Source organism: Schistocerca americana, chromosome X (genome assembly GCF_021461395.2).
Source record: "Schistocerca americana isolate TAMUIC-IGC-003095 chromosome X, iqSchAmer2.1, whole genome shotgun sequence".
Classification (NCBI taxonomy): Eukaryota; Metazoa; Arthropoda; class Insecta; order Orthoptera; family Acrididae; genus Schistocerca; species Schistocerca americana.
Genome location: NC_060130.1, coordinates 695,591,983 through 695,609,767, shown reverse-complemented (window position 1 = coordinate 695,609,767; position 17,785 = coordinate 695,591,983). Strand labels below are relative to the sequence as shown.

Sequence of the window (17,785 nt, the reverse complement as noted above, 5' to 3'; positions counted from 1 at the left end):
AGGCTATAGAGGCAGCATGGTTCAATATTTCCGCAGGGGACTTCCAAGGAATTGTTGAGTCCATACCACATCGAGTTGCAGCACTACCTGGGCAAAAGGTCGTCGGACACGATATTAAGAGTTATCCCATGACCCTTGCCACCTCAGTGTACATGTGCCGTAAACTGTCTCGCACCACATCGTTTCGATAAAAGAATGGTTCAAATTATATGCGGAATATCTAACTAACTAACTAAGCAAATGAAAGAATCATGAACAGGAAGAGAAAAGTATTAAATTCGAATTTTCTGACAAATTGGTTTTACCAAGTCTGATCATTATTGTGCTAGGCAATACAGAGAGATAACAGAAATTCAGAAATACAAAAACAACATTCACAGAAAAGAAAGGGGACTGACACTGAACAAGCTCCCCGCTACAAGTTCGATGGCACACGTCGGCGAGATGTCGCGTTCGTATGCTCTGCTAACATCACGTCCTGACCGTTGCACGGCTAAGTATAAACTGTTCGTTCGCTGATCTTGTTTAAGTTTGAGACTACTATCTGAGTCTTTATAGCTCGTGGTAATGACTTCATCGTTTGTAGACAAAACGTTATGTTCAGAAACATTCCTAGGACCACAAGTTATTGCCCTTAAAACCAAAATCACTTTCGGGATGTTAGTTGCTTAATAGTAGGATGCACTATCGAATGTTAGTATTTCAGTTGTTGTGTATATAACAGCTATGTGTTTGACAGGGCGCTGGGTGGTGCCGTGCGACGGCTGCGAGTCGCGTGCCTCCTGCGTATGGAGCGAGGCGCGCTGGCTGCCCTACGGCTGCGTGCACCGCCGTCTCACGCTGCCGCAGCTCCGGCGCTGCCTCCACAACAAGAAGGTGCGCAGACTTCTGTCAAACTGCATTGCTTCTCTCGGCATGATCCAGGGGTCGTGTGATTCCGGGTCTTCAGCCTTGTCGATGTTCCCATTTCACGCACAATATTTCTGAGAGCGACCCAGTCGTCTTCTTCAGGTGCTACGAGTTGTGTTGCTGCCGCGCGGGATTAGCCGAGCGGTCTTAGGCGCTGCAGTCATGGACCGTGCGGCTGCTCCCGGCGGAGGTTCGAGTCCTTCCTCGGTCATGGGTGTGTGTGTTTGTCCTTAGGATGATTTAAGTAGTGTGTAAGCTTAGGGACTGATTACGCTAGCAGTTAAGTCCCATAAGATTTCAAACACATTTGAACATTTGAGTTGTGTTGTTACGTGTACTCCCTGCCTGGAACCCAGCCAGACTTTGAACTACTGTTGCTCTCGCGCCGCTATTTATTGTTGAGACCTTCTCACGACGCCCACTACGCCCTTTGATGTGAAGATGGTAAGAACAGATACCATCGGTGACCATGCAGCTCTCTTAGAATGAAATAATAATTAAATGAAGACGCTAAGCTGTCGACAGGCGATGATATACATCAACGGGGACAGTTGAAAATGTGTGCCCCGAGCGGGACTAGAACCCGGGATCTCCTGCTTACATGACAGACACTCGATCCATCGGAGCCACCGAGGACACAGAGGATAGTGCGACTGCAGAGATATATCCTTTGCACGCTCCCCGTGAGACCCACATTCCCAACTTAATGTCCATACCCTTCATTCGTAATGCCCCTGCCCATTACACTCATTACTCCCGGCAGACAATCTTACCAAGACGCCGGCCGCTGTGGCCGAGCGGTTCTAGGCGCTTCAGACCGGAACCGCGCTGCTGTTACGGTCGCAGGTTCGAATCCTGCCTCAGGCATGGATGTGTGTGATGTCCTTAGGTTAGCTAGGTTTAAGCAGTTCTAAGTCTATGGGACTGATGACCTCAGATGTTAAGTCCCATATTGCTTAGAGCCATTTGAACCATTTGAACAATCTTACCGAGTCCCGTAAGAGACATGTCCGAAAGAATAGATACCATCTTCATATAGTTAAGGCTAACCGGCCATTGATCTTCTTCTTCTGTGGTGGATGCACACGCATTGCCCGAACTCTTACGGGACTCGGTAAGATTGTCTGCAGCGAGTAATGAGTGTAATGGGCAGGGGCACTACGAATGTAGAGTGTGAACATTAAGTTCGGAATGTAGGTCTCACGGGGAGCGTGCAAGGGATAAATCCCTGCAGCCACATTGTCAACTGTGCCCTAGGTGGCTCAGACGGATAAAGCGTCTGTCATGTAAGCAGGAGACCCCGGGTTCGAGTCCTGGTCGGGACACACATTTTCAGCTGTCACCGTTTATGTATATCAACGCCTGTCGACAGCTTAAGGTCTTCACTTAATTATCATTTCACGACCTTTGATGTTCTTTTGTTTTACAGTACTGTCGCTGATGTTTATTGAAACACACATGGCCCCACCTTTTCCAGCTCTGCTGGATGATGGCCGGCGAGATGTTAATGAACTGGGTGCAGCACTCCAAGTTTCGTTCAGATTGAAACCTCTGTCTTTGTTTATTACCTTTTCCAACATCTTTACTTCGACAGGCCTCTTAAATATGCTTTACCAGTAACTTGGCGCTAGTACCACAATACTGGTCTCACCGAATTTCGTATCGTAATTATATTCGAGACAGTGCTCGATGACAGCTGATTGGCTTTGTCCAGGGGTGGCCAGGATTTCGGCTTTCGGACCATACCCTGCCCGAGTGCCAAAGCACTCAGCCTTGTTTCACGTTTCCCTCACCGTCATGCCGCGCTGTCTGAGTAAGAAGAGGGGGATGACTGGGAAACAACAAAGTCGCCGCGTTTAAATGTCAGTACAGTCGTACCTCATATGACTTGGTTTTATATTTCACATTTCTCAAACAACATAGATCACAAACAGAACAAGTTTTCAGTATTAATCATTTTTGGCGCACTGAAGACGTAATATAATTGTTATCTGGTACAAACTGTCGGAATACAGACAGATGCAGACAAATCTACAGAGTTTCGCACTCAAGTGGCCACGTAATCGTGACTTATTTAGTTTCACAATCAAAAAAGGTCCTTCACACAAATATGTCGATCGAAATATTATAGCAGTACTGCAACCTCATTATGGAGATTTGGAAAATCTACCTCTGAAAAGCATTGTAGACGTCATGGACAGTTTTAACGTAGAAATATTTTTGATTAAAACTGGAATTACCTATGAGGCTAGCCAGTTATGTCTGCACAAGCACAGGGGCGCTGTCAATTGAAACGGCAAACTGTCTCGAAAACAGCTCAAACACAGGTGTTAGATTGAAAGCGTCCTGAAAACCTTTACAAAGCTATCACTGTAATTCTTGGAAGGCCACGATGAATTCTTCAAACCTCACACTTTCTTTAACGCCAGTGTGCTTAGGAAACTGTATTGTCTTTGTCAGAATGTGTCAGTTCCACAATGCGATTTTCTTTTTAAATCCATCCCTATCCAATCAGAAAGAAGTTAACTTGCAAAGTCTTATTTAGGGTAGAGTGCAGTCAAGTCTACTGAAACTGCGAAGTCTGCAATCCAATCCGGATGCTCTAATTTTCGTTCCTGCACGCATTCTACCTTCATAAATTCAACAATAGCGAGATTTAAATCTAAAAATCGTTCCAGGCATGCTCCTTGACTTAACCACCGCACTTTGCAGTAATAAGTGAAGTCTCTATATTATTCGTTGATTTCCGTTGAAAACTGTTGCAACTGGCAGTGGAGTAATGAATGCAACTTCAGGAATTTTACTATTTGTACCATCAATTTTTTCAAATGATACATACCTGCAAATTTCTTGTTGTACAGAACAAAGAATCTCGTCTATCGGTCACTGTAAATTTTACTCTTTCATTATCATCTAAAGGCTTAAACTCGTTCTGTGTGGTAGTATAATGTTGTTTCCTAGCAGATAAACAGTATCCGTCACTTATGCGGAATGAGATTTCTCATCCCTATCTTCTGCTATTCCCATTCATTTTAAAGGACAGTGACGACAGATCGGTAGACTTCCTCTTTTGGTGCAAACAGCCACTGGACATGTGAACATCCTTTACAGCACGAAATAATAGCGCTGACACCACGATTCTGCCGAACTCAGGGAGTTGTGCCGACAGAAAAATGCTGTACCGCAATGCTAAATGAAATGTCGGGTTGTTCCGGGTACTCCCGAGAGAGACCGAGCAAAGGAGAAAGATAGGCCGGGCTTGGCCCTCCTGCGGCCCGTACTCGCTGCACGCGTGAAGTTTGGCACGCCGTGGAGAGCCCTGGCTTAGTTGTTTTAGTCGGGTGCGTCATTGGTGTTCCTTGCATGTCAGTCTAGGAGATATGCAGGGAACAAAGCGACACACCCGAATAAATCAACCAAGTAAATCAGCAATAACAGGACAACTCGCAGCATACGCGAGATAGTCGAAACAGTGCGCATACAATGGGAAGAACTCGGCTGAACACCTACAGGCACGCCATTAATGCATAGAACATTTGATTCCTCACATCCTCTCAACAACAAAGAAGTTACGTAACAGCACTCTAACAACAGAACTTCCTTGCCCGGATATAAACCAGCCAAGGAGACTGAAAGTGAATCGATGTACCATTGTACTATTCCCCTGCAGGCTAACCGCTACGGTCGCAGGTTCGAATCCTGCCTCGGGCATGGATGTGCGTGATGTCCTTAGGTTAGTTAGGTTTAATTAGTTCTAAGTTCTAAGCGACTGATGACCTCAGAAGTTAAGTCGCATAGTGCTCAGAGCCATTTGAACCCTGCAGGCTAGCATCTTGCCATGCAGCGGTACGAGGAGCAGTGGAAAGATCTCAGGGAAAGTAAGCTGCTGTAGGTGAATAAAATATCTAGCCGTGGAGTATCTCATGTCAGTCATTCCTATGAGTAGAAGTCACTCTGATCCACTTGTAAATAGGGCATTGCCAATTAATGCATGGCATCTGACTCCGCTTGGAAGATCTCCCAGTCTGTAATGCTTATGACATACATCTGGCCATAAAACACGTTTTACAGTAATACAGTGCATTTTATATGTGGATCAGAGGGCATCAGCTATTGTAGGTGGGGTCCTGCCCCCTGTTACAAAGGCTTTAATTGCTGGCTCATCCATTTTTACCTACTTACCAGGCAATCACAATCATCTGGCGTAAACTTTCAGTCGATTCTTCGTTGGGTTTGTTTCTATTTTAAGGTAATCTTTTATCAACTGAAATAGGAATTATTTTTAATTTGTGTGTGTGTGTGTGTGTGTGTGTGTGTGTGTGTGTGTGTGTGTGTGTGTGTGTGTGTGTCTGTGTGTCTGTTTGTGTATGTGCATGTCACATTACATTTTAAAACAGGAGCATGCATAAGACCTCGATATCTTACGCCCAAACAATCCTATCAACATCCCTGCAGAAAGTACCAGTTACAGGATAACACAGCACACAGATTCATTTGCTATGACCAAAATTTTATTTGATCGAGAATGAGAAAGAAATTAGTCTTCATTACCAGAATAAGTCTCCCCACCATAGGCATGATTGTCACTCTCCAGCAGAGAGCAGAACAATGGTCGTGTTCATGGCGCGTGGCTCATTTCACCCACGATACCATAACCACAACGACCCCGTAAGTATTCGACATTCGAAGTGTTCAAAAAGTTCTTAACCGTCTCTCTTCGATTGTATTATCTGGAAATTCATCGATAAATTCGATGATTATCAATCACGTGCCTGCTTTCCTAATGCACTCCGTAGGACCAGGAAGAACGTTTTCATGCCGGAGAATGGGACAGTTTTTAGTTTTTTAAATATCAATAATTTTATTTCCAAAAATTAAGATATCTAGCTGTGAAGAGCGATCAAACTTTTAGTTTGCATGAAAGAATAAGTTTATTTTTTTATGTGTTTTATACACAAAACATGGATGGTATCGAACATAAATGTGGCAAAAAGAGAAACACCTACTACCGAAAGTAGTTGCTGTTATTATGATGGCTTTTTTGCACCCAGAAAATGTACAGCCTCGTCACAGGGCCAAATAGGTTTAGGCGAACTACGGTAAAACTGGAGACAACACAAATTAACTACAATTTATTAAGAAAATGTACATGTTACGTGTCCTGAGTGTGAAGGTGATGCGGGGTAAAGTTGTTAAATGTTCATTTGCGCTGGTTTAACTTTGAGTACTGGTCTCGTCCGGCCCGCCTGGTTGGCCGAGCGGCGTCAGTCTGCTTTCCGCAGCGCTGCGGCGAGGACGTCTTGTTTACGTCCCGTCCGCGCGGTCGCGAGTTCCCGTAGTAGTTTACTACTTCGTCGCCGCTAGTTTAGAGTCCATCACTACCGACGCAACATGGCACATTCATACAGACAAACCACCATCAAGATCAGTTTTCAAACCGATCATGCACGACCGCGAGCTTCTGAAGTGGAACGTTTTCTACGTGACGACGTTAAAATTGACCCTCGAGACATAATTGGTATCCATCTCTCTATCACGAGCAGTGTTGTCTACGTCAAGCTAGTAAGTGACGAGGTGTGCAACAGAATCGCGAGCGCACATGCGAACGATCTTAAATTCAAACATTCTGATGGCCAGATTGGGGCGGTCTCTATCGATCACGCGGGGCTTGGCCTCCGTACGATACGCGTCTTCGAACTCCCTTTCGAAGTACCACCGGACGTAGTCGCCGCGGCTTTCCAGCCCTACGGCAAAGTGATCAGCCATATGGCCGAAAAATGGACCACCTTTACAACGTACCCCGTTCTTAACGGGGTACGACAGATTAAAATTGAACTGACCAAACATGTTCCGTCATATCTTGTCATCGGCGGATGTAGGGCGATCATTATGCATGACGGTCAGCCACGCACTTGTTCTGGTTGTGGCCAAGTAGGGCACGTCCGGTCGGATTGTCTCCGACGACGGCTTACTCAAATCCCGACAGGTGAATCTATGACTCCTTCTACGGTGACGACCCTTCCTCTCAATTACGCCGAAGTTACACGGGCAGCAACTCTTTCCGATGCTGACGACAGTAGTCCGATAGCCGCCCCCGATGGAGAGACCAAAATGGCTTCTGCAGTACAGGATCCGGCCTCTACAACGGCGCCCCCACCTGAAGATAATCACCAACCGACCTTGCAAGAAGGCGTGGATGCCAGAATGGACATTGACCCACGGGTTGCGCCGACAGCGGCTTTTCTTCCAGACACCGGAGCAGCTGACGAAATCCAAGCACATTCAGATACTGAAACACACGTCCGTAAACAGCGTTCCTCGCGAAAACACAAGAGACGGCGGCGTGCTCCATCGGACGAGTGTTTGCAGCGATCGTCTGACATGGACTATGGAAATTCCGACGACGGTACCGGCGGTACAGAGGCCGCTGTAACTTCAAACTCAACAGATCGCCGTGGTGACGGCTTCAGCCCCTCAGACCCCACAGCACAGCAGGATCACAAGCAGACATCCGCTGCCGATTCCCAGCCAGCAGAGCCGATGGAGTCAGCGCCGAGTGCCGCAGCAGACACTAACAGCCACCAACAGCCGATGGTGTTTCATGGCGACTGGGCGGACGACTGTGAGGAACACTCCTTGCCCATCGTGTCGGACGACACGGGGGGAAATTTACCCCACCAGTGTTGATCCTTTCCCGCCGTCAGTTACAGTGACGAGACAGCTTTACCAGGGTATTGATGGCCAACACGGATGCTGTGGATAGACCTCAAACTTATCGCGTTGCGACTATAAACATTAACACTACACGGACGCGCGCTAAGTTATCCTTGCTTCAGGATATGTTGAACTCTGCTTCCATCGACATAGCCCTTCTCCAGGAAGTGTACGTCGACGACTTCCCAGGCATGTACGGTTACGATGCTTGCGTCTCTCCAGCTTCCCCAACAGGCAGCGGTGTCGCTGTACTTCTTCGGGAAGGGATAGTGGCGGACGATATCCTGTTTCTGCCTGGGGCAAGAGGAATGGCACTCACAGTACTGGGGGTCCGCCTTATCAATATCTACGCACCTTCCGGGACGGACAAACGTCGCGAACGTTCACGATTCTTTGCGGAAGACGTCGCCCCGCTCTTCCAAGGCCGCCACGACCATCTGGTGTTTGGAGGTGACTACAATTGCGTACTGGCGCCCAGAGATCAACTCCCACCTCATAATCCGTGCCCGGAACTCGGGACGCTAATTCGAGACCTGCAGATGGTGGACACTTGGGAACATCTTCACGGCCACCGACCGGGATTCACGCACTTTACAAGTCACTGTTCCAGTCGTATCGATCGGATTTATGTCTCACGCTCTCTCGCCGCTGGAACACAGGATGCGGAACTGTGGCCTGCAGCATTCTCGGACCACTCAGCTTACATTTGTGCCGTCACCCTGCGGCGGCAACAAGTGTGGAGAAGCCGCAGCCCGTGGAAATTAAACATCGCTCACCTGTCGTAGCCGGATTGCCGCCAAGCCGTTGGGGATACGTGGCATTCGTGTGAAAATCGCCTCCGTGCATATCCCACAACGATCCGCTGGTGGTTGGACTGCGCCAAACCGGCACTGAGGCGAACGTTGATAACCTACGGTCGTGACCACGCTACTTGGCGAAGACATACACTCGACTTTTACTTCCGGGTCCTGCGCGACTGCGATGCTATGGCGCCGTCTCCGGAACGACAAACGGCGGTCCACTGTGCTAAGGTGCTAAGGCTCAGATTCTCGCTCATATGCGACGCCACCTAGGGGGGGGGGGGGGGGGGGGGGGGGGGGTAGTCATCCGCTCGAGGACGCAACGCAGGATCGGATACCGAGCGAACGCCCGTCAATGTTCCACGTCCTTCGTGAACGTAAACGACGCCAACGAGCGCTGATAGGCTTCATCGACACGGAGGACGGTCATCGCCTCACCACGCAACAAGACATAAACACAGCGTTCTACAATCATTATTCTCAACTCTATTCCGCTCAGACCCCTTATCCGACAGCACTGGAGGACGTCTCTCAGACGATTTACGGCACCGTCACCCCGGCAATGGAAGCAACCTTGATGGAAGAAATTACAGAAGAAGAAGTGATCGACGCCATTAGAAAAGGTGCTGTCAACAAGTCTCCGGATCCTGATGGCCTCCCCTTGGAATTTTACCGGACTTTTCAATATTTATTAGCCTCCCGATGGACGGACATCTGTCGCGAACTCCTATCCCCGGACGTGCCGCTCCCTGCGGCTCTTGTGGAAGGGATGATTATTCCTATTCACAAACCGTCCGGTGGCTCACGACTACAGGACTACCGCCCGTTGACGCTATTGAACTGCGACTTTAAGATCTTTTCTCGATTGTTGGCGGCGCGGATACGCCAGACCCTACGAAATGTTATCTCACCCGATTAAACGTCATTAGGAGGCGACAATAATATTCAAACAGCACTCAGTGAATATCGTGACTTGATCTCACTGGCGAGGGCATGTCGTCTGAAGGGTGCACTGGCGGCAATCGATTTTAGTCAAGCTTTCGACCGAGTGGACCACAACTATTTGGAAGTGGTCCTCCAACATATGCGGTACCCACAGCCATTCGACACTGTCGTCATGCGACTACTCCGTGGCGCGACGTCCAAGATGATCGTCAACGGCCGACCTTCGCAGCCCATCACCATTTCTCGATCGATACGCCAAGGGTGCCCTCTGTCCACTTTACTTTACGCTGTGGCCATGGAACCTCTCCTCTGCGGCCTGCGCCAACGACTAACGGGTATGACGTTACGAGGCCACACTTTCCGGTGTAAAGCGTACGCTGACGACCTGGTGATTGTCATCCGCCACGGTGACGACACCGCTAGCGCACTAAATTGGATAACGAAATATGGCATGGCCACTGGTAGTCGTATCAACGTCGCAAAATCGGTGGCGATGAACATCGGGGTCGGATTGTCTGAGAACAGTGTCACCCCCTTACAGCTCAGAGATAGTTTGAAATGTCTCGGCATTGACTTTACAGACGATATACGACGGACCGCTGCTCACAACTTTCGACGGCTTTTACGGAATATTCGGACTGGAATTGCCAACAACCGCCTACGAGCCCTGGACATCGTCCAACGGACCCAGTATGTTAACACACATTTAGCGTCACGCATTCCGCACATCGCCCAGATATTACCTATACCGGTGATGTTAGCACGCCGTATACTTGCGGCTTTTGGGTCCTTTGTGAGTTCAGGAATGCTTTTCAAGATCAAATATGAGACTCTCACCCTTCCCCCGGATCGGGGAGGGCTTGGCCTTTGTCACGTTTATGACAGAGCGGTCGCCCTATTTGTGAGCACATTAGTCAAACTATGGCACCGCCGTCCGGACAGTCTGACCAGTTTGTTAATAGAAGAACTAGCACCGCCCTCCCTGTTGCCGCCTGTGCCGATACACCATGTCCCCCCCTCGCTCTTCTACATCGGTGTCTTTTACCTCGAACTCAGTTACGTTCGACTTGCCTTACCAGCGACTCAACTGGCGACGGCAAAGACGGTTTATAGGGTCCTGCAACGTGGACGATCCGATAACGTCGTGGAGAGGAAGCACCCGAACGTCAACTGGCGAGTAGTGTGGAGGACAATTCACCACGTAACACTGGACACTGACGTCACGGCGATGTGGTATATCACTGTCAACGGCAAGCAGGTGACCAGATCAAGGCTACATGCGATCCACATGGTAGACTCACCCACGTGCACGAACTGTGGCGTTCAAGACGACGATGAACACCGTCTTAGCTGTGGCGAGTCTACGGCAGTGTGGCACTTAGTGAGGCAAATGTCAGCATACTTCCTTCGGGTAACGCCGAATCATATCGACCCCAAGACTATCTTATTCCCGGATGAAACGTATTACCCACGCACTAAAACTAATGCAATGACGTGGCTTCGTGGACATGCAGTGCATTATTTGTTTCAAGACGGCACTAAGGACACTTTAGACTTTTGGAACTATTTGCAGGAACGACATTGCAAGATCCACCGTAACCCTAAGTATCGACAATATTTATCCAATTTTTTGTGGAGTGCGTTCCACGACCCTCCACGTAGCTGGAACATCACGGGTAAGAGAAGCTAAAATTACAATACGATGATAGAACACTACACGGTACGACGTTGGATCTACTTTCATCATTACGAGAAGTCATACCTGGATGATACAGCAGATGGAGAGTTTCGTTGTGAACCCTCACACTCTGTAGCAGTATTTGCCCCATTTCCTCTTTTTGTCCCCGGTGCGAAAAGGTCTTCGCAGTTTTAGTTTTCCCATCCGGTGCAAGATGTAGCACTGGTTAATGGTGGTGTGGATTCCACCCTTCAGTTTTGTTTCATGGTTTCCTTCGCCCCGCACTTTGCTTTCTTTCTTTATGCCTTTTTCTACAACTATTAGCATGGTTTTAGTTATGTGCGTCCCCAACTCGACGCAAAGAGTGCACTTACTAGTTTTCAGTTCCTTACTGTCAAAAAAAATTTAAAAAAAGATGAAAAAAATAAAAAAAATTCAAAATAAATTAAAAAAAAGAAAGTTGGTTGAGCACCTGCCCAGGAAAGGCAAAGGTCCCGAGTTCAAATCTCGGTCGGGCACACAGTTTTAATCAGCCAGGAAGTTTCATATCAGCGCAAAAAAAAAAAAAAAAAAAAAAAAAAAGCGGTCTAACGCACGGCTTTCCGGTCAGGAAGGAGCGCCTGGTCCCCGGCACGAATCCGCCCGGCGGATTTGTGTCGAGGTCCGGTGAACCGGCCAGTCTGTGGATGGTTTTTAGGCGGTTTTCCATCTGCCTCGTCGAATGGGGGCTGGTTCCCCTTATTCCGCCTCAGTTACACTATGTCGGCGATTGCTGCGCAAACAAGTTCTCCACGTACGTGTACACCACCATTACTCTACCACGCAAACATAGGGGTTACACTCGTCTGGTGTGAGACGTTCCTTGGGAGGTCCACTGGGGGCCGAACCGCACAATAACCCTGGGTTCGGTGTGGGGCGGCGGAGGGGTGAAGTGGACTGCGGCAGTCTTCGTGGGGTTGTGGACCACTGCGGCTGCGGCAGGGACGGAGCCTCTCCGTCGTTTCTAGGCTCCCGGTTAACATACAATACAATACATACAATACTGGTCTAGTCCTGAATCCAATGAATGATGACTAATGTAACTAGCAGAAAAACCAGTAGTGCTCTTTTGGACCTGGACTGTAGGTAAGTCCGGATGCTGTCATTAGGTTCTGTGTCGATACAGTCAAGTAACTGTTAATACACTGAGTGGAGACGTGAGTCCACTAACAGTCCTGTTTGGCGGATGGATGTTGACTTGGGAACTATTTGCGTGACGTTAGGTGGAAGCATGAGGTAGTTCGTGTGGCGTACGCCCTCTATGGCGTCAGACCATAACTACGTTGCGCCTCGCTGGAGGGTGGCCTTGCAATGGGATGCACTATTTGTGTATAGCTATGTACTGTATATTCTGAGGGCTGAGGACGCAACATTAACCGTTTGAGTCCCAAAAATATAAAAAAAAACTTTTTTAATAATTTTTCACAAAATCGACCTCTATCATTATAGTAAGCTACACATACAATGACAAATTGGCAAAAAGTAAGGGACAAACAGTTCTCAGCCATACATCACTTCATCAGATATATTTGAAAACAATTTCGCAGTTTTCCTAGACACAATTGAACATCTAAACTTCCATGAAATCACGATAAACATACAATTCAAAGATAAAATAGAGTGATCTCAGACGCAGGAACTTCATGCTCAGATGTAGAGAAGTACACAGAAAGACACTTGCGGAAATTCTGAGGAGGATTAGTACGAGTGATATTAGTCAACAAATTAGACAAAAATCAGCTTGTCAGACTTCTAGAGAACATTTTCTGTTTGTCTACGCTTTTTAACAACATCACTAGTACCAAAAATTGAATACGGACAAATCAGAATCATAATATCGACATACGACAGGGCAAAAAGGTAGTCCCATTGATAAATTGTCAATATCCAAACGTTAAATTTTACTTTGCGGGACTAACTTCTTAAAGATGAGTAAGGGGAGCCGTTTGATATCTAGTAATTTACTTTCAGGCTTCAGTTACGGTACCGTCACTGGCGTAAATGTAACAAAAGACTTAGCTTCTTTTCGTACAATATACGTTACAGATTCCCTTTCTTGAGGAAAGTACTTTTGATAGTGAAACTATAAAAAAACCTGTAGAGATTATTCAATGCACAAAGTCAAGTAAGAACAACAGAGAGGAGAATTAATAAACTTTCGATGGTTTTCAGTTCTATTATGAGCTTCTGGAAATTAAGGAGATATGTGTAACAAACGGAAAATAGTGAATCGTACTTGATATCGAAATAAATTAAATAATATCTTCACTTAGAATCTCTTGTTGGAGGCAGAAGATGTAATTTACACAAGAAATGGAAAAACGTTAAAATGTACTTGTTGAATGTGTACTGATTATTTTTTTCCGAATCCAAACGTATGAATATGAGAAGTAAGCTACTATTTACATTGTAGCGGTAAATTTATTATTCAGACCATAATCACAACACATCTTCCTTCAGATGTTCATTAACTTCTTTGAAAACTGGTTTTTATTAAGAAATGAGAAGTGGCTATCTATCTTTGATAAGCTACCTTCCAGATAATTACAAATGCAGATCCAAATCTATAAACATCATAACAAGGTCACAGAAAGTACTAACATTGCGTCAGAAGGCTTACTATTCAAGCCACAAGAAGGGCAAATATATCTCCCTTTAAGTATTGATTAATTGTTTGCTTTCTTTGAGAGCTTTTTTCTGTGGTCACATGAGTAGTAGTTAACGATAATTGATAAGCTACTTTGAAGGCGCAACATATTTTTGTATACTGATCTTAGAACATTTAAAGCCGGCCGTTGTGGCCGAGCGGTTCTAGGCCCTTCAGTGTGGAACCGCGCGACCGCTACGGTCGCGGGTTCGAATCCTGCCTCGGGCACGGATGTGTGTAATGTCCTTAGGTTAGTTACGTTTAAGTAGTTCTAAGTTCTAGGGGACTAATGACCTCAGCAGTTAAGTCCCATAGTGCTCAGAGCCATTTGAACCAATTTGTTAGCAGGCTATGTTCACACTGATAAGTGGGTTCATCTTACCAAGTTCTTAGTTAATTTGACTCGATTTTTCAGTCAGTTAAATAACATCACATACGCTCTCAGCCCATGAAGTTTCATTTCGTCTCCTCCACACTTTCTGGGTGCTTCACTTTTTGTGTCAGGCAGTGTATTTATTCTCATGTTCTGAACATAAACACCACAGAGATTTTCAGTATACAAATAAACTGTGCCTTAATTTGGAGGAGATATTGTGTGTGTGTGTGTGTGTGTGTGTGTGTGTCTCTGTGTGCGAGAGAGAGAGAGAGAGAGAGACAAAGAGAGAGAGAGAGAGATTACTGCGACTCCTCATATGATTCGCAATGATCGGATTTAATCCAGAGGACAGTCAGTCTAAATTATATTTAATTATGAACAATAGGCAAGCTCTTATAAGAAATTAGAATTAAATGTGTGTCTCTCCTCTGCACTATCTTGTGATACTGTTCCTTAGGTGGTGACCTTTCTAGACATTTATATCTTGGGGCACTTCAACGTGACATTAATATGGTCACTACGTTTCCTGACGTGGATTATAGACAAAATTAACATTCTGACGAAAATACCAGAATACATTTATTTTTTCATTTAATCAGGATAATAACTCTTCTGTTGCTAGTTCTACCTTCCTGTCATGTGCAAGCGTGTACTCAGGGCAGTAGCTTCGCAGTGAGCAACTCTCATGTGAAGAACTCGACACACTTTATAGAACGCCTAAAGGGAGAAACAATTTTACCTACGGACATCATGGTCAGCTTTGACGTCAAATCACTCTTTACGAACGTGCCAGTAGATCAGGGCCGGCCAGAAATTCTGCACGCGTGCGGTGCTCTTGCACATGTGCAACTTCCGGGTCACAGTGTGCAGGCCGCAGCCGTCAGCGTTCATGTAGTGCATGTTTCTACGCACAGATGTCGCTCCTCTCTTACACAAAATGCGTTATCGATACCTCGTATGTATATCACAACCTGGGCTGTAACTGTAAGATCTGTTGCTTCATCGAGCGCAACAGGGAAAGCAACAGAGTATTTAGCCTTATTTATTAGCTGCCTTTGCAGATCGCCACCCATAGCACTGATACGTCTTATCACTGTTTGTTTGGATCGACTGATTTCTTGAAACCTGCTAACGTTCGTGGGACACACACGTTCTGCAGCATCAGTCAGACACCCTTTCACGAACTCCCCTTCGGAAAAGGGTTTCCCAGATTGTGTAATTCTTAATGCGATTTTAAAACTTGCTCGCAGTGAAGATTTAGTGTGGTTGTCATTCTGGAAAATTGAAAACAGTACATTGCACAGCGTACAGTAAAACAGACATAAATGTAACACAAGAAACTAAGAGTTCAAGAAGTATCAGTTACTTTGACGTACAGTAAAATCGAGTTGATGTGTCTCATCCCTTTTCTGAAGGACATTTAATTTTGCTTGCCGTTCTTCACTGTTGAGTACACTACACTCGTCTTTGTGATGTGTATTGTAATGTCTTTGAATTGAAAACTTACGCTGGACGCCTATTATTCGGCGGCACAGCAAACACTGCGAGTTTTCACCAACGGCTACAAAAAAGAATTGCAGTTCCCAGTCATTTTTAAACGACTGAGAACATAGATCTCCCGTCCTTTGCTTTTTCACAGTACTTGCCATTTCTCAGTACTTCTCTGTTAAGGTTACGGTCACCAGGGGTAAACGAGACTGGATATGTTGCGCTCTTGCTTTTACCACAGGCAAGTGGAGTCGCCGCCGTTCATTTAGGACGCATGACTAATAACAGATGTCGCTGTCGCTCGCTGTCGCACACGTGCGCACATGTGCAGCACTTCCGCACGTCTGCACACTGTGCAACGTTTGGCCGGCCCTGCAGTAGATTAAACTAGTGTTCGCAGCTCGTGGTCGCGCGGTAGCGTTCTCGCTTCCTAAGCTCGGGTTCCTGGGTTCGATTCCCGGCGAGGTTAGGTATTTTGTCTGCCTCGTGATGACTGGGTGTTGTGTGATCTCCTTAGGTTAGTTAGGTTTAACTAGTTCTAAGTTCTAGGGGACTGATGACCATAGATGTTAAGTCCCATAATGCTCAGAGCCATTTGAACCATTTTTAGATGAAACTATCCACATCCTTCAGGAGCATGTCCCGCCAGACACATGTGACCTGGTTGAGTTGTGCCTGACTTCAACGTACTTCAAATGGCAAGGAAAATACTACGAGCAGGCAGACGGCGTAGCAATTGGGTCTCCCCTATCTCCGCTGGCAACCGACATATTCATGGAAGCCTCTGAAACAACGGCCCTCGGTTCAGCTCCTTTACGACCACGTTGCTGGTTTAGATACGTGGACGACACGTTCGCTATATGGCCTCATGGGTGAAACGGAGCTACACAAGTTCCACAAATATTCTAACAATATGCACGGGAAGATACAGTTCACGCTGGAAGTAGAAAAGAATGGTGCTATCCCATTTCTAGACGTCGACGTGTACAGGAGAACGGAGGGCACACTGGGGCACAGAGTATATCGTAAGCATACACATACTGACAGGTATCTGCACGCCATGAGCCGGCCGTAGTGGCCGAGCGGTTCTAGGCGCTACAGCCTGGAACCGCACGACCGCTACGGTCGCAGGTTCGAATCCTGCCTCGGGCATGGATGTGTGTGATGTCCTTAGGTTAGTTAGGTTTAAGTAGTCTGCACGCCCAATCCTACCACCACCCAGCGCAGAAGAACTCTGTCATCCGCTCTTTGGCAATCCGTGTGCAGCGCCTAAGTGATGCTCAAAACATCACACCTGAGCTTAAAAGGTTACGCACAACGTTTCTAGCCAATGGCTACGTTACTGGCCGAATAGGCAAACACCTTCGCCGCGTTGGGGTGCAGCCTGTCTTCTATAGTGGTCGAAGGATCCAGGACGTGCTAGGGTCCACCAAGGACAAGGTGGATGCATTACACACTGCAGGCGTTTACAAGGTGGAATGCGAATGAGGAGAGGCATACATCGGCGAGACTGGTAGGCCAATAGCAACGCGCATTCGGGAGCACGAGCGTTATATTCGTCTAGGGCAACACGACAAACCCGCAGTGCCAGAACATCACCATAACAGCGGAAAAGAAATAAAATTCAGCGAAGTCTGTGTGTTGACCAAGCAGCCAATTATGACGAAACGCAAAATCCAGAGAGGCCATCGAAATACTTAAACACCCTAACAACATGAACAGGGAGGATGGACTCAGGCTTGTCCCATCTTGGCTGCCAGCAATCAGAGCTCAACAGGCCGCACTGTCGACACGAGGCACGAGCACTACCGGCGAGTAACTGCCGCCGCACGGCCGACGTCCAGCAGTTGGTAAACAGCAGCAAACTTCTTATTCGACGGTGGCCACCAGTCATGGTACATAACACAAGAGCCAATGGATAACAGAGGTCACGTTCTCCCTCCACCGCAAAAACCTATTAAAATAAAGTTCCCTCTCCTTCCTTAAGTGACCAATGAAACTAACTAACTTTTTAAAATAATGACGTAATGGCATGCGCAGTGAACACTAACAACTAAAAATATAAAGTACACTGCATAGCTAGAACGCACCATTAGACCCAGAAGAAGGCCGCTGCAATCGTGGCCGAAACGTTGGCTTTTCTATAGCAGCAGTAGTTTTTACTTTATGACGCGGTACCAAACCCAGGA

General features: G+C 46.7%; 1 protein-coding gene across 1 annotated transcript in view; it reads left to right on the top strand.

The window, feature by feature from the left end:
- The first annotated feature begins 726 nt into the window (after positions 1-726).
- The window catches only part of LOC124556256 (cadherin-like and PC-esterase domain-containing protein 1), a 119,174-nt gene continuing 102,115 nt past the window's right edge, over positions 727-17,785 (top strand). Inside the window, exon 1 of the mRNA XM_047130243.1 lies at positions 727-876. Coding sequence (XP_046986199.1) covers positions 727-876 — 150 coding nt within the window. The remainder of the gene's footprint in view (positions 877-17,785) is intronic.